At 40.3% G+C, this 18,252-nt stretch overlaps 1 protein-coding gene across 4 annotated transcripts in view; it reads right to left on the bottom strand.

Annotated features, from left to right (window-relative positions):
- SPIRE1 (spire-type actin nucleation factor 1) overlaps positions 1-18,252 on the bottom strand; it is a 129,690-nt gene that overhangs the window by 8,063 nt on the left and 103,375 nt on the right. For 2 of the 4 annotated variants that reach the window (XM_014938561.1, XM_014938562.1), the window contains 6 exons: positions 12,602-12,765; positions 8,902-8,992; positions 7,896-8,038; positions 5,111-5,284; positions 1,636-1,773; positions 112-182 (listed from right to left, as the gene is read on the bottom strand). In XM_014938561.1, coding sequence (XP_014794047.1) covers positions 112-182; positions 1,636-1,773; positions 5,111-5,284; positions 7,896-8,038; positions 8,902-8,992; positions 12,602-12,765 — 781 coding nt within the window. The remainder of the gene's footprint in view (positions 1-111; positions 183-1,635; positions 1,774-5,110; positions 5,285-7,895; positions 8,039-8,901; positions 8,993-12,601; positions 12,766-18,252) is intronic. The other 2 variants (XM_014938564.1, XM_014938565.1) reach the window with 1 other exon arrangement.

Here is an 18,252-nt window from a genome sequence, read left to right as displayed (position 1 = left end):
AGAAATAAAAACAACAGTATGCAGCAGAAACAACTGGACGTTTCTAATGTATAAATCAGCATTTTTCCTTCTGAAATTGTACTCATTTATTAACAGATATTGAATATTTACCTCTTACAGAACTGACAAGTGTAAGACCAGGTAAAGAACGAAAATCTTCTTGTTCGACAGCAAAAGCAGAGCTAAAAGAAGAACAGAGGAGTCCACAGTGTTAGGTAAAGACCTGCACAATAATGACTTCATCTGTCAGTCGCCATAAGTGAGACCACAGCTGCAGTACCACATCCACTTCTGGGGCCCATACTTCTAAGATGATATTGAAAAGAATGGTCTAGAGTTGTATCTTCATATATTTAGAAATACTCCTTTAATTTTTAACATGAATTAAATACTTGCCAGTTAATTATTAACTTATTTTTACTCCTTCCTCACTGATTTTTCTGTCACTGCTACACAAAAAAAGCAATGGGAAGGTAAGCGTAACAGCAGTAAGGAAGGGTAACTTACAGCTGAAGAACACAAGAACAAATGGGCATAAATTTATCCATGAATACGTTTAGGCTGGAAATTGTTCCTAACCGTGTGGGTCAGGCTCTGGGACACAAAGTTTTCGCCTGTGATAACATTTGATGATTTACTTCCAATCCTACGTTCCTGAACACTAGAGGAGGTGCAGGAAATAGTAATCTTACTTGAGGAAAACCTTCTTTATAGTGGGATAATTCTATTCAGTTTACTCAAAGGAAGATGATACACTGAAATCCAAAGACTCAAGTGAGGCTAGATAAATTTGTTTGGAAATAAAAGTGAACAATTTTAATAGCGGGGCAAATCAATTAAAGCATCAACTTACTTTGAGATTTGATAAAAGCTCATTACATCTTAAAATTAAATCTGCATAATAGACACAGGTAGGCCTGTAGGTGAAATACACTGTGAAGTCAAAACACAATTGCTGGAGTTGTTCAAGAAGCACAGGTCAAAAGTAGAAGAAAAGGACACTGATTCTACTGGTAAATACCCATACCCAATCTGCAGTTTACATAAAAAAAACCTGTTAGTTAATGGATTATCTAATATTAAAGCTTATTCTGGAGTCACATGTTGTCCGACTTCACAGAATCACAGAATTGTCTAGGTTGGAAGGGACCTTTAAGAACATTTAGTCCAAGCATCAACCTAACTCTCCAAACCATCACTAAACCATTTTTCTCTGGTCTTTTTCTCTGAAGGCTTTCATTCTCTCTTTGCTTGACAGTGAGGATTCATATGAAAAACCAGCTGTAATTTCCTACCGCTAGCTGCTACTCTATTTTCTAGAATAGAAATACTGCAGAAGGCATGGGGCAGAAATCACTTTACTCAGTGAAGTTTAAAACATACACGTACGCTCTGATAATTTCAAACACTACTGCATTTTTATAGACAATCTAAATAAATAAGGTATTTTCATGAAAAGTTTTGATGTTTCTGCACAAAATTCAAGGGAGCTGACCCGTATGTTATACGTTTAGGGGGAGATTGGTGGATGTTCCTTCGTCTCCAATACAGGGTAAGAAACAAATGTGTAAACAGGAGGCCTGTGGCACCAGCCTCCTTCAATAAGCTTCAGAGCCTCCACAGACCCAGCCCTACCTTTCCTTTCTTGAGAGCAGTGTAGACATCTTTGTATTGCTGGTACTTCTCCAGCTCTGCCTTCACCAGCACCTGACGGATGTGCATCACCTCCTCCACCGTCAGAGCCAGACATTCCACCGGGTAACAGAACTCCTCCTGGAACCCAAAAACCCCATATTATTTCAAAGTCAAATGGCTTCTTCCAGACTTCAACCTAGACAACCAGCCACCTGGTTAGTAACTCCAGCAATAGAGGGTTTCTCCCTTCAAACTGGAATAGCACTGGCTCATTCATGGGCATCACATGAGTTTCAAACCGTGGGAGACTGCGTAAGTGTGATCTAAATGGTCTGATGCTCAGCCTTCACAACAATGACAGTTTTCTTCATTTTAACCCCCCAAACCACCGGACCCTGTCTGCGTTTGTCTTTTATTACAAAGATTTGTTTCAAATCAATCAACGTTCGGCTTTGTAATTTGAAAGGGAAAAGGTAATTTGGCAGACTGTATTAAGTACATTGTTGGAAGTCACACAATTTCTCTGAGACTTTGTGGTGCCCAGAGTGGCCAAGAAAAGTTGTTAGTAGCCCATTCTAGCAGAAATTTTTATTCAGTGGTACCACATCTCGGTGCTCACCGGATCAGAATCCCACCAAGACTACAGAAGGTTATGGCAGTTCAGGCAGAAGAGGTCTCCTTTCTGCCCCAGGAAAGTAACAGCACAATTTAAGCTTTATAGAATAATCTCCAAATATAAAGCAGGAAAACTGCATTATTTGCATATGTTGCATTATTAATGTCAGAGACTCAAATAGAGACCAACAACACAACTTCCCACTTAAAAAAATTTGTGTCTGTTCTGCATTACAGCATTTAGGATGTAGAGAGCTCCTGAATTTGGTACCAGAGAATAAAAAGCACCGACCCAATTTGTAATCCAACCCTGTAGTTGATTATACATTTCCAACAGAAAGACAGAAACCTCTGTGGGAACTCCCATCGCTTTATGCCTAGCGACCCTTTTCAGTCAGCCCGGAGGGGCTACTCCGGGGTAATGACAATGACATGTAATGCTCTCTGAATAAACGAAGGAAATTTCTCCTGCAAATACAAAGACGTGGCTGACAGTTTGGAGATCTCGTTTACAAATTGAAGTGATGAATCGGATTAGCAGTGAAATGCTCCATTTCCATGTACTCAGAGGTCTGTTCTGTCTTTCCATTAGATTAAAAAGAAAATCTTTCTGCGTTGCAGACCTGGCAAACATTAGCATTTAGGAACCACCACATTTTTAAAAACTGTTGTCTTACCTATCTAGAAAGGGAACACAAAGAAACTTCACTCTGTTTAAGGTACCCCACAAAAGACTAGAATTGAGTGAACTTTGTTAGATTTGCCAGCTAAACCTTTGGGGCACAGAACGCCTGGTTTTCGGGAAAGAACAAACTACATCAAAAGCAACTGCAATTTGCTCTGAGGTGTGAAACTGCACAGCCCAAACAAAATCCCCTCTGTTCCTTACGAGCAACCTTACAGCTAACCAGCAGCTCTCAGCGTTTCTCTCGGGGTTCTTCCCATAGCAACTGCCTCGCCATGGAGAAGGCACGGCCGACGGCCGGGGCCAGCCGGGAGAGGAAGTGGGTGGGAAAGCGGGATGCACACAATGCCAGCAAAACCCCTCAATTCTGCATCGTGGGAGACTGGGAGAAACTGTCCAAGGTGAATGAGGCTGGCTGAATGCCCGTCATCAATCAGAGCTTTAAGTCCTTTAGAAATAAATTTCTTACTTGAAGCTCTTCCTTCCCCCTCATGAACGCCCATTCCTTTAATTTACAGAACGATGACGTCAGGGAATATTGCTCCTTTGAAGAAAGTCTGCGGATCTGCTATGGGTGTAGAGCAGGTACTAGGGGAATAGTGTGGGCCTGTTGTTGCACCAATCGAAAATTATTATCGCTAAAGCAAATAGAAATCGCTAGCAGGCAACAGGGGAAACATAGAAAATGTTCACATGTTTAAATGCTAATGTTTTAATTCCAGAGGTTACACAAGGACAACAAAATGTTAATGCAACATTAATGAAAGATAAATATTATGCTGGTTTCAGAAAACGGCTTGATCATTATTTTTTTTTTCCTTTTCGGAATAGAAATAAGTACACGAGAAAATCTTTTGTTTCAACACTAGCTCTAAGGCACTGAAATTAATTAAAATTAAGCTGAGCTCTGACTAAATGTCATTAAACAATGATGCTTTGGAGTTATTGCTCAAACTCCCAACAATAATCTGCACCCAAGTTAGGCAGCTCCAAGAGAGAGAACTTCAGCTCTCTGCAACATTTGCATACAACAGAATATACTAAAGACAAAATGTGGTTGGAATGGTCTTGATTTTCTGGAATTGTACTCAATACTCATTTTAATAGTAAAGATGAATCAATATTCTTATTTTTAAAGGGAAAAAAATCTTACTTAGAAAATACTATCTTGGACTGGAAGTTTCCATGGTCCTCGTGAGAATTGGTTTAACACTTTGACTTTGCAATCTTATTATATACACCATAATAACTTAAGGTGTATGTGTGTTATGTGTGTTTTTTTCTTTATATTCAGGAAAAGCAGGTAGTAAGAGTTACATATCCATAATGTGAAAAAAAAGTGCTTTGTAGGTCATTCTCAGCATACATACTCCTAATAGGTCCTTATGACTAACACGTTTTTACTCTAATATATTCCTTGTAAAAATTCTCATCAAAGGATGTCAGTAGGCATTCAAATGAGCTGCCCTAGTAAACTGCAATATGAACAAGTGCCAGATTTGTCTCTAAAAATTAGTCAAGTACTCTAAACTCTTGTTGCTTTTGCAGACTAAAAGTTTCTAGGAAGTCACTGGGTATCTGAACTATAAACTCTCCTGCAATAGGTTTTACACTTTCACTCACCGGTCGGGACATGAAAAAAAATTAAATGATTCATGTTTGTTTCTACATAGGGGTAAATGAATTCATTTTTCTTTTCAGTGGATTTGCCTTCCTGGTACATAGTTATTAGTTATTCTGCAAGTTCTGATACGTAAGTGTGCTGAGGACCAACACCATATGTAGGTTTTCAAGTAAAACAGATTGCAAATGCCCTTCCATTCTACAGTGTATCATGTTAGAAACATAGAACCTTATTCTTTTCAACACAGTCCAAGGATTACAACAGCTTTGCTGGACTTTTGCTGCAGGATCTTCATGTGCTGTAACATTTAAGGTCTGTCCCATTGATAATCTTGTGATGTTGCATTTTTAGTTTGCTGTCCTTTAGAACTGATTTCTTTTCCCCGTGAGGTGATTGAAGACACACAAATATCCTACACACATCGAAATCAACGTCAATCAGGTGCAATGTCCCAGCCTAAGCTTTAATTCTTGCCACAGCTTAGGAAGTGCTCCCCTAGGAGGGAACATGCTGGTGAAGGTGATTTCCAAAGCCAGCAAAAAGAGGCAAACCTTTGCGGGTTTCCACCTGCTGGCAAAAGCTCTCTCACAGAGATAGTACATAGCCCCTGCCACCCCGCACATGGCTGCTTCAACGGGATGAGAGCTGAGCAGAGAAGCTGTTTGCATAGTTGAAAAAAGTGGTCTGAAAGTCATCCTTGGAAATAAACGGGTTATCCTAGGAACCTGAACAATAGATAGGAAGCAAAGAAGCGAATGCTGTGTATGAATGAAACCATTAGCTTTGGTCCTTTGGGTCAGGAAAAAAAAAAAGATAATAATAATAATAATAATAATGAAAAAAGCAAACAGACTACAAAGGCATCCATATGTACATCTCAGGACACTGGCTTCACCCCACTGTGTAAAGCACCAAGTCAGCTCACTATAGCACGGACACCACCAGGGCCGAACCCCCAGAATCACTGCCCTGCCTTTCCGTGTGGCACCGGGAGGGTGACATATCAAAAGGACTAATTTTGGCATTTTTCCAAGTTTGTTTCCCCTCCCCACCTACTGAGGTCTAACTCTGATGAGATGCCAGTTCACAAAACCATCGTTAGTATGCAAGACAGAGCAGTTTCTTGCTAATCCTGCGAAGAGACTGCAGCGAGCCCCTGCCTGTTTTCAGGGGCACTGAGGGCTATTTATTGACGAGGTCTCTTTCACCTTGGAGAGAAACTGCGGCCACGGGAGCAGGTGATAAGAAATGAAACTCCATCAATCCTGGAGGAAGGGATGAAGAAGTATGAAGTCAAATAAAAAAATAAATAATATTCTACACGTATTGAGAAGCGCTCGCTCCAGGAAGGGCAATGTTACATATGCAGCATCTGGCGCAGCCACTGAAAGAAGCTGGCGTCTCTCAGGGGAAGGAAAGACTTGCAGTAAACCAAAGCGTGGAACTGGGCCGGTGCCAGCATATCAGAAACCATCTACCAAAATGAAAAACAAAAGTATTGTGGGAGTTGTCCGTCACACCCTAGAGGGCACCATTGCCAAGTTAAAGAATTAGCACTCTAGGCATCAAATAAAATCTTATTAACACAACATCATTTCACTACTGATTTTCTTCCTCGCTTCATAGTCAAAACCAAGCTGGGTGACAGTTCTCTAAAGATTAAAAAAAACCCCAAACCACCAGAAAATCCAAGCACAAAAGAAATTAGCAAACCCTTTCCCTTGTGTTCCCACATTAGTCTGACTTATCTAATGTCTTTTTCTCCCTTTTCCTTTAGTATTTTTAGGGGGGAGCAGAATAATTGAATTACTTTTTCTGCAATTGTTTAATTTTGTGTATGTTCTTCTAGGCATATGTCAGTGAACAGACTGATTGAGGGAAAATATGTATGTGGGCAAAAAAGTCCTGTTAAGAACTTGGTTGACCTACTTGAAGTAACAGCCTCGTATATAAGATTTTTAAGTTGCACAATCCCCTCCCAAATATCAGTACAAGGATGTAACATATTTAGATACACTAAAAGTGTGATGGAGCAAATGCCTCAGTATAACATATAATGCTTTCTCCCCTCCTCCCTTTAAGCAATATCCCTGTGAATGATTCCAGGCCTATCAGAAAATAAAGCTTGTGCTTTCAGACACAGCAAGTGCAGCAGGCGATGGCAGGGCAATCCATTTTAGATGGCAGTGTCTATATGTGCATGCTGAAGGTACCCTCCAGCTCGATTCTGCTGCAATACATTCTGCTCCAGCTTCACTCTGGCAGAAGTCAACTTGTGCTTTGTGTTTACCAACATGCTACCTGACCTTCACCTGGAATGAGAAACTGCCCTCTACTTTGAAGGATATAATAAACAAAATCCAGCAGACCCTCTGGAAAGAAGAGGAGGAAGTGTGTTGTGGGAATATTTGGAGATTATTTTCTTGTTACCCTTCAACTTTATCATCTAATAGGTTTGGATCCTGGCCACCATCTCTTGGGCCAACAAGAACACTCTTCAAAGCCCATTAATACCACTGCACTAAAAGATGGGGTGAGTGAAAATTCCCTTCCTTTCAACAACCAGGATGTGTTTATCGATTTCTGTATTCACCAGCACCTCATGGGGCATACTTCAAAACCCTGCTGGTAGGAAAAAAGACGAGGAACATATCCTGCATGAAATCACAAAGCACTAATCAGTATGTCAGCATAAACGAACCAGGATTTCATACCCTTTGCTGTTTATACTCTGTTGGAAAACAGCTCTCAATTAAAGCTAATTGATCAAATGCACTGTACTTTCTTTTCAAGCAGTAATACAGTTTTTTGCCTCAGTAACTTCAACAAAGCAACACGGACAAACTTTGATTTAGATTACGGAAAGAGCTTTCACATGTATAAACATTGCCACACAAGTTCTTAAGGTGGTAAGAAAAGAAACCATTCCATTCATTCAGCCATTAACTAAAATACTTCCAACAACTAGAAAATTCCCCCAAATCCCAAAATAGATCCACTGCTTTGGAATCGTCTCTATTCAAATGGAAAATCAGTAAGGTGAAGTTTATCTGTTTTGGTAACATTCTGAAATAAAATCAAGACACGTGGCTTTACCCAGAGTCCTAATCAAAGTGCAAATGTTTTCTGAGGCACCTGTACCTGGGATTTTGGATAAATATGCTAGAGAGACATAGGTCAAATCTTGATTTCAAAACGTCTTTAGTAGCCAAAGGCTGTTTCTGAATTGAGGAGTTTTCTTTGAGTCAAGTTCTAATCACACTGAAGCCAAGTTTTAATTTTCATGATACCCTTAGCATGCCTCTTTTTCTCTCTCCTACCACCCACTCCACTTACAAGTGATCTGGAGCTCTGTTTTGAAGGTGGTAGGAACTGTCTCACATTGGTTGGCGTTTCCTTTTCAATGGAGTGTCGTCTCTGAGGTGGCTGCCGTCTCTCAGGCTGTGGCGTAGATGATATGGGCAAGAACTTTGGAGGCACTAAAGATTCAACCAGTACAGAAAAATTAGTTCTGTTGGATAGCATTGCTCAGTACTTAAAGCAGTCACTGACTTGCTAGAATTTCCACTACTGGTGGCTGAAGTTACACATCCATACTCAGAACATCTTCAAGACAGGTCCCACACTCACCACAATTTGCAGGTTGAGAGAACAGAAATATTCATAAACTTAACAAATATAGGCATGCTACTGTCTAGTTATCATTGTATATAAATTCAGTGCTTCGGGATGTTGGCTTATTCCACTTATTTCACCATCGTGCACACAAAGTACATGCACAGATTACATGTGTCATTACAAAACCTTTCCAGTGAAACTGAAGCACTTTGAAACAAATGAAAAATATTGTTACACAGTAAAGCCTGCAACAATTATGCCTGAAAAAAAGAATAGATCCTCTCTTCTTCCCAGTAGGTACTTATGAGAAATATTGGTGATTTCTATGTGTCTTTCAACTGAGGACATTCGCTGCAACAGTGACACAATTGAAGGAAACATTTAAATTGGTCTTAGGTGAGAATGTGTTTCTGCAGCAACAAATTCTTTTATGAGATGAGTATAGCTACACTACCCCCCATTCACCCTCCATTCCCCTACAGTTCCACAGCAACTTTAAGTATGAAACCTTCTGTTTCACAAAGATACTTCACATACAGTGGAGGCTCATGCCTTCCAATCCTTAATCACATTTCACCTATTCAGTGGGTTCTAGGGTTCAGCTTTAGGTATTTATTCCATTAACAACAGTCAGCTTCAGCTTTCTATAAATGTTTCAAAGTTCATAGAACAGAAGACAACAGAAGTGTGTAAAAGCAGCCACTGGGCTCTCATCAGAACTCACTCTTTCTGCTGCTGGTACCTTCTTGAGAGGGGTCTTCCACTTGTGAGGGCGAGATGCTGCTGCTACTCGTTGATTTGTGCACCGATTCCTCCTGTGTGGCAAGAGGAAAAGAAACATAATTCCTCAGAGATCGTTTTTCCTTCTCTTACTACTTCTTAGCACACAGAAATCACAAGGTATCAAAGGTATGTTGCACCACTCAGTCACTCAATGCCCTAGAAGAAGACCTGAGAAAAACATTGATTCTACACAGCACTGAGTAAATGGAATTTTCAACACTCATTTTTTTCAGAAACTGGAAAAAATGGCACATGGTTGGAATTCAGTGTAGCCAACTATCGCATGAAAGAACAAGATCATAAGAGAGGTGCACGAATCCATTGTAACTTGCTAATTTTCCTCATTGTATTCAAGAACTACCAGCGACTTGCAGCTCCAGGAGATACTTAACTCAACTTTACACCTCCCATTAGCAAGGAATCAGCACTTGGATTTCTCTGGTCTCCAAAGGAAGGAGAGCCACTCATACAAGTGACTCTTGTCACTTCAAAGAGAAATTAATCTGATCACCACTGCACTGTTCTCTAATCCCTAATCTTGGTGTGTACCTCCTTTGTTCTGTATTGAAAAGAAATCTCATTCATTATATAAGCACGTTTCATCACAACAGCCAAGAGCAATCCCTGCAAGATAAATGAAAGTGAAATGGGCTTTGACTACCACCTTCAGCTATCTAAAGAATTATGCCACCCAAGTAATTAAACCCTTCGCTTTCACCTAAAACCTCTGCCTTTGGCCACCAGACACCAGAAAGATACAGATCATCACAGGAGCTTCCCAAAGGAACAGAGTGGAAGGACTGAGTGTGAATGCTCTTTAGCTCTAATGTGAACGCTTTTAACCAAGGAGACTTACATCATTGAAGTTGTTGAGATTTACAGATCAAACAAGTGACCTGCTCTAAAATCCAGCAAGTGGTTGAGCTTCTCTCTCACAAATTTCCTTAGTTACGTGAACTGCAAGCAGGAAAATCTCCACTGGCTGAAAGATTGCCTTCTTTGGTAACAGTAAGTAAGAAAAAAAATAGCTGGCAGGATCACCTCAATGAACACCATGCATCACAGGGCAGAGGCCTTTCCAAATTCCCATCAGGTGATCTCTGCCCTACGCTTAGCCCAAGGGTATGCGTTGTACGTGAGGACACCGTGATGTATACTGTTCCCACAACACAGTATTTTGCAAAGGGACTCAAACCAGCCCAGATCCCAAAAGAATATATTCACTTTAACACATGAAGAGTGACCCCGCAAAACAGTTGTGATGGGAAGCTTGTAGGGAAGTTCGAGCAGCACATTTAACTACATCAGTTGTTTTACCCAACATCTGGGACCACGCGCTTTTCCATAGACAATTAAACAATTAGAATTTTACAGGTAATGAGAAAGCTGCAGCTTTGAAGGCTATCACCTGAAAATATCTAAATATGCTACTGACATGATTTTTGTCCGGATAGCTGCAGCTTCATTAGGAAGATACCATTTTTATATCTGTATCAAAAATCACTATTAGATTGCTACTTCTTTCAGCCACACGAAGCAAAATGGCACTTCCTGCTCCCCCTCTGAAACTGTGATTCTAGCGGCAATGCAGAAAAAAAGCAAGGACAGAAAGCAGGAAGGGGCTGTACAATATTCATCCTTGCCAGCAAACAGGCATAGGGCTGTATCAGACCTTCCCTTTCACCTCTGGCTGGCAATACTGCGTGTTGGGGCGTAGGCTGCATCACAACACAGCTGAGAGAAGAACAAAGGGGATGCAGGGGGAAAAAAAGGCGTCTGCATCATAGCTCATTTAGAGGTCCTCAGCTCAGCAGTGCAGATATTTGCAGCCTGTAATTTAGGGCATAACATAGTCATAATTTAACTACCAGTGAGTAACTCTAAATAGGGTAAGCCCAATTCAAATTGCAGGCAAAGAGGTGGCCGAGTCATTCATAGGCAATCAGGACAACACATATGCTCGTCTGTGTGTTACATGCAAAGTAAAAGTCAGGGAAGAAATAAGACATTTTGACAGAGCGATCTTCACTTTCTTCAAATGTTATACATCCCGCCCCACTCTTTAGCTCAGAAAAATTTCACCCAAACTCCCTTTAGTTTGTTTATTTACACTACTTTAGCACTGTTCCTGGGCCCCAACCAGGATTCTGCTGAGCATCTTAATCATCTTATTTACTTCACCAGCCACTTCTGTTGACTCAAACCAGCACAGCATCTGTTCTCTGTGACAGCTCGATGTGGCTGATTTATTTTCAATTTATCTTTTGCTGTATGTTCCAGAGCTTGCTCTATATGACTTTGCTTGTCTACACAGTATTCCCTAATCCATAGTCACAGTCAGACATCTTATTTATTCCTTCTACAAGGATCACTTCACAAAATTTTTTTCTTTCACTTTACAAAATTTTCTTTTACTGACTTTTGCTCATTTTTCTGTGTGAAATATCATGCTGTATTAGCTACAAGCTGGGAAGCTGTAAGTTCAAGATCCAGTTCTTGTTGGCAGGTCTTAATATTCCTGCATCCTGCCCAGCTTCATTCATATTAACAAACCCTCATATATAGCTTCTATTGTAATTTTAAAGACTGCTGAGCAACTTCAGAATGCAAATCTCTCCTGCTTTCAGAAGAGATGCACCAAATTATGCACCCACAGAAGCCACCCATAGGATAACCCGTAGTACAAAGAGGGTCAACCGTTCACAGATCAAGAAAGTATGCAAAGAGATAAATTTCTCCCCACATATATGCCCTCAGCCTCCTAACTTTCAGCTGAGGTGCCTTTGTAAGCACCCTGTCAGAAAATCCCTCCTTCCCCATTTATTGGAGAGAAAGAGAGTCAGGGAAGACTGCCTTCCCCAGGCTAAAATTAGCCTCTGTGAATAAACCCTGCCTGCATGTGCTTTCCGGACAGCTTAACTTTCAGAAAGGTCCAAACTCAATTAATAGTACTACTGGTGCAGAAGACAAAGCTCATTCTTGAGGATGTAATGTTGGCACTTCTTGAGGATCATATACAATGGAGCTTTTAAGAGAGAGCTTTTTAGAAGCTTTTCTCCTCTTTATGCTTCTTTACATCTTTAACTCTTCATTTAAGAGAGGATGGATTCAAAGTTTTTTCCCCATCTAAGTGGTATTTGCTTGTCCCTGTCTGTGAAACGTTTGTTGGGTGTTACTTCCCAAGCCTACACAGCAAACAAATGCCCTGACATTTGCACCAAACTGCAACCCCTCTGGCACAGCTGATGCTCTTTATTTAACAGCGGGTACGGTGAGGCCGGCCTCACATCTGAGGCCTGTAGTGACAGCTTCCCCATGGGCGCCAGAAGGGTGCAACATGTCTGCCTGCAGTCCCGAAAGCATAATGGCTACATGCACACTGTGGACAGATACCGGGCATTTAGAAAAATAAGTAAACACTGGGTTTAAGGCCAAAATTAGCATTTAACCTTTTTTAAAGAATATTCTCATTTTTGAGGTCTGATCTAATGCTTTTGAAGTTCTGTGGGCTGACAGAGCACTCATGGAAAATTCAGATTATAATCTGCAAAGTCACTTCTCATCTGATCAAATCAGCAAATTAAGGAATAAGACTCAATTCTGACAAATCAAGAAGCAAGTTGTGTCCTGATTTTTTTTACCTCTGAATCTGAGCTGTCAAGTTCAGCCAACGTGGGAGCCTTAAGGAGTCTCTTGCGCTGTACTGTCACTTGCGTGGCCCCATTCTGCTTTCCTTGTGGTGCCAGGCCACCGTTCACTACAGAGGCATCCAATAATTTTCTTCCAGCCTCTGGCGTAGATACATCTAGCAAAAGAAACAGAACAATTGGTGTTTGGACCTAATTTTTATTTTGCCTTCTCAAATCTTACCGTCAAGGCAATACACACAAAAGGGAAAAAAATATTATTGTGATAGCTGTATGTGTGCAATTATTTTACTTCAATAACAAGTTGCTCGGAGAACTACAGGCAATGGCTTTTGGTACAGAAGCAAGATGAAAGAATGAAAGCAGTGAAAAAAGCAGCAGTGCACAGTACTAAAAACCAACCCCAGACTAATACCAAAATAACCCTGTGTCAAACCCCAAAATATTCTTCCTTCAACTTATAATTAACCATATAACAAGTATAAGAAGAATGCACAACCATGTCTGGACAAGTGGTTTTCCAGTATCTGAAGACACCACCACACAGAAATCAGAAGGCTTAGCATGGAGTAAGCCTAGTTTTTCCTGCGAGAAGAGAACTACACTTTATTCTGCAGTATACAGAAAAGGAATGAAAATGAGGCAAATAACTAGCATTCATCAAAAATATGCACAATTCTTAGGTTTGCATGGTCATTTGTATAAAAAATATGTCTGTGATGTCAAATCTTCATGGAACAGCAGAAATATGAGGCTCCAGCTCTATTTTCATCTACATGAGTTTTACAAGGATATAACTCCACTGAATAAATGACTTGGGATCTCTGTCAGTGTGCAATGAAGATGCATCTCGGATAACATGTGCATTGGGTCTGCAGTGCTTAGCCTAGACATTAAGATAATGACCCAGCTTTGATATTTTAGGAGAGCTTAGAGTTCAGTCTGATAAATCAGTTTTATCCCTGTAAAAGTACAAAGTGCAGTATTCCAATCTGGAGAAAATGATGTCGGAGGGAGAAGGAAGCGAAGCTTTTAATCTCCCATTTGCATGTATGCCTAAGCATCTGGTCTTTCGACAAATGTATTTTTCTGCCCATGTAATTATAGGACTCCTTCCCCAGTCTTGTAATAATAAAGTACCTCCAGGTATTTTAAGGCTAGGATAATGATGAGTTATTACTCCCATTTTTATACATGGTGAAAAGAGGCAGAGGAGGTCAAGTGCCTTGTACCTTAGGTTACTGGGAGGACTATGACAGAGAAACGATGTCACCCAGATATTCCCAGTGCCAACAGCGTAAGGACTCACACATCATTTGGAGTTACTCACATAGTTGCCCTGGTATAAACAGACACGGTCACTGCTGCTACAACACAATTTGCATTGATAAAAGCCGTTCTTGCACTAGGTAAGTTAAAACTACAGAGTCTAGACAAAGCCTCAGTTGCAGTAGTAGGTCTGTTTTACCACATTCTCACCAGAGCAGCTATTAAAAAGGAATGAGAAGACAGATAAGTTAAATAAATATGCATTTTAAAGAACTAATTAGGTTATTGTTAAATGCTAGAAAATGAGCTAGAAGGGACAGGAGATGTATTATAGTTCCCCTATAAATCATACCTTCAACTGGGAGTGTAAGAAAAGGCGATTATTTGGACTATTAAAGTCATGGTGACATTCCAAGCCTATGAATCTGTGTACTACAGTGTTATTACTGCCTTCAGGTCCTCCCTACAAAGAGTTGCAATCAAAGACTTAGACTCTCTAACCCTTAGTTCCTATCTTCAAAGGCTTTGCTAATGGGTGTCCTGACTAGCACTATGGCTTATAGGTCATGAGTTTTCTTCCTCCTAGACTCCTGCGAGTACAGCATGGGCGTCCTCCACATCAAATGCATTCCTGCTCTCACAGCCGCTCAACACAACCCCAGAAAGTGACAGCAGCAAAACAGAACCCAAACTGCCTCTCCTCCCCGCTGCCAATATCGCTTCTTGAGACCTCATAATTAGCTGGCATGCAGTTGATTGAAGAAGCTCAGAGTTTCCCAAATGAGAAAGACAAACCCCTTTGATTTGTCTTTTGATTGCACAGGGCGGTTCCAGAACAGACCGTCCAGTGAAGCAGCCCGGGCACCAAGAACACAACAGCCAAAGGTGGTGTCCCTCCTCTCAAAACCTGCCTGGGTGGTGACTCTCCTGCCTCTCCAGGAAGGCTGAGGAATGGCCTGTGAGCATTGTTGGACTCACTGGAATAAAAATGATGGGAAGGCCGACAGTATTGCCCTCTTTCCAAATTATAAAACACACAATAGCTCTGGGGAAAGGAAAGAGGAGGGAACAACCACCAGACATCCCCTAGCACTACAGGAGGTGATGAAAGGGATATCCAGGTTTCTGCTATTTTCTGGTTTGTTTGGGGGTTTTTTGGTTTGTTTGGGTTTTTTTTTTGTTTGTTTTGGGGTTTTGTTTTGGTTTGTTTTCTAAGAATTTAGATGCCATTTCTTTAGGCCCCAGAAAGGGAAATTTCTGATCCATTTTGGAGACAATTCATGTAGCCAATCAGCATTTACAAAGCCTAAACCAGGTGTTATTTAAACTCACAAATGCATGAGTTGTTCAAAAACATTGTTTATAAAATCTTCTTGGAATACCAGAGAAGCTTTAGGTGCATTGAGAATACAATCCATACTATTTGTTTTGAAGGGCTCTTCAGCAGGAAATGTCATTTATCACCATTCTTTCCTCTAAAGAAAAGAACAGGGAGTGTTTTTCACAACTTGCAAGCACTAAATAATAAAAGATCAATAAATCAACAAATTTTACAAGAGTAAAATTAGAATACCATTCTATTTATAAAATCTGTTTTGAAAACAGTGCTCGAGTTCAGGTTATCATTCCTGCACTTACAGTACCAGATATATGTGAATAAAAGGATTATCATAATTTAAGGAAGGGATCATGAAATTTTACAGTTTCACCTAAGAGATTTCAACAAAAATAACTTGTTCCAAAATTAAACCCAGGATTTGTTAGCTGCTACAGACCAAAAAATGATTACTTTAAGCTATTTTAGTGATGTACTCAGGCAAAAGAAACATTACCATGTGGCAAATAATTGTACATCATCATAAACAAGATAAAATTAATCAGGATAAACAAGTCAGGAGCAACCATTAGACTACTGCTTATAAAAATGAACGTGACAGAAGAAATTAATGGACAATTCTTTGAAACAAAAGCCTAAATTAATCTTTTTTAAAAATGGTTAGTAGTTTCACAATCTCTGGTTGCATAAAACATCTAAATGCTTTGGAGATGATTCAAATTTTGTTAAAAAAAAAGATCTGTGTGAGTAACACTCTGGGGTTAAGATTTTATTAGAGAGTCAGACACACTAGGAGAGTGTCATTTCTTTGCGTTTTCAGGCAGCAAATACAATGAAAAGCATCTGCAAATTGGATGAATATGTTTGGTTTCTTTTGAGTTTCTCCTAAGCTATCATTACAACAGGCAAATGAAAGAAGAGGAGGTCTTGATTTGATTACTTGATCTTTGTTTTGGTCTTCCCTGACTAGCCTTAAGAAGAGGGAGACAAAAAAAAAAACCCACCCTAGGATAATATGAAATACACCTTTATTTACATGTAAGATTATGTCTCTTACGAAACAAGGAATTAAGCAGACCACAGATTACATGCAAACCACAGCAGTCATGTAACCATACGCTGTCTGCCTCCTAACCAGCTCTCCTTGGCAAGCAATGACAACAGAAACCTGAATTTTGCTCTATACAGCAAATGTACTCCTCAACCTTATCATTTTTACATTAGGTTTAAAAGAAGGCTAAAATGGATTTGCAGAATTAATATAGCTACAGGATGATGATAATATACTGGGAAAGATTATATAATAAATAATGGTAACAGAGATGTCCTGTTACTTTCAATGGACTCTTACATCTTGAAGTCAAACCTGGGAATTAATAAATCAGTATAGCAAACTGTCACTCTTTTGCTGGTGTTTGCATCACATTTATTATTGTGTTATTGAAATTAAGAGATTACTGGGACCTGGTAGGGCTTCTTCCTCACACTGGTCTGAGGCACAGATCATGTAAAGCCACCAGTGACCCACATCACCTCACAGGGCTGGGAACAACAAGAATGATCTCCGTGAAGTTTGGGTTTGAGCATTTCTGTTCTCTTTTTCTTCTCTCCCTGCACCTCCCTGCCCCCAAAAGGTACAAGCTATTTCTGAAGTAACAACTTCAAAGCAGCCATGCACATACAGCTTTGAGGTAAGAACTTGAGCGTTAAAGAGCAGGAATGACTGGTCTTTTGAGCGACATTCTACACAGTGCATAGAAGTGAAGCTGCTTTTAAGCTATTTGTCTGTTAGAAGAAGCAGGTGATGACTGCCCTGGTCCTTAGTTGCTATCCGAGTATCCCTCAGATTACTCTAATTACTGCTCCCTTCTTCTATTCTACCAGCAGGAAACAGCAGTGTGAAAGGAGGACCCAGGCAGCCCTCCTCTTCAGGACAACAACAGCTGGCAGACGTGTGGAACCGGGCAGAGTGACACACCATCTACACCAGCTTGGTGCCAGCTAAAGTCTTCTCAGAATTGGTTCTGCATCACCCCAGCCGCAGACAGCAAATACAATAAAAGCCTGCACCTATCCTTTGGCACGTAGTAGGAAACACTTCTGGTTCTCATCCGGTTTGTGTTTGTTCATGACAGCAATTCCATCAAGCAGAGAGCAATGAAAGCAGTGAAAAAACAAGTACGTGGAAACAGCGATCACAGAATGAAAACACAGTAGAGCTCCCCTGCCTCCAAAATAATGAAAAAAGTAAAAGCACGCAAAGCAATAACATTCAAAACTACTGCTTATCTGCTTACTATCGACATCCCAGCCCATCTAATTCATGCTCATTCAGATGAGCGTGACACTGCTCATCTGGTGTCTCACGTCTACCTAACCGGAATGTTTTAATCATCCTGAATTTACTTCTAAAGACAATTTATCAGATCACTCAGTCACGCCATAAGATACTACTTGCTCAGAACCACATGACTTGAAAAAACCAGAAACAATCACATTTGGAAGATGGATAAAGAAAACAGGAAGAGTTCTTCAATGGTCAGTCAAAAAGAGCAAATCCAAGTACAGTATAGATTGTTATGGAGATACTTCTTTAAAATAAGAACATTATGGCAATGAATTAATGGATTATGAAGGGAGCTTTCACAAAATACTGTTTGGATTTAAACAAATGAGGATGTCTCAGGATTCTTAAAAAGAAAAGGCAAAAGAAGAAGCAGACAGACACACGCAGAAGGACAGATTTGAACATTTCCCTTTTGTTGGTCGCTGGCACATTTGGTTCTATAGTCTTAAAACTGAAGGAACTTTTGGCATATCTGAAAGCAGCAATACTGTTTGAAAACTGAACTTTGCCTGTTTGTGCTTCTATCTGACCCCCTGGGGTCCCTCCAGCTTTCAGTGGAATACAACATGATACCAAGTACATACATAATTTGAATCCCACCGGGCAGCTGTAGTAGCTGTACCATGCTCCATCAGTGTAAGGTTTCACAAAAGGGCATGAGGTGGATGAACAGCTTGCCACCGCCTCCGACAG

The sequence above is a fragment of the Calidris pugnax genome, unplaced genomic scaffold (genome assembly GCF_001431845.1).
Source record: "Calidris pugnax isolate Ruff unplaced genomic scaffold, ASM143184v1 scaffold13, whole genome shotgun sequence".
Classification (NCBI taxonomy): domain Eukaryota; kingdom Metazoa; phylum Chordata; class Aves; order Charadriiformes; family Scolopacidae; genus Calidris; species Calidris pugnax.
Note: the sequence above shows the minus strand (reverse complement) of the source record. Positions and strands in the feature narration are given on the sequence as shown.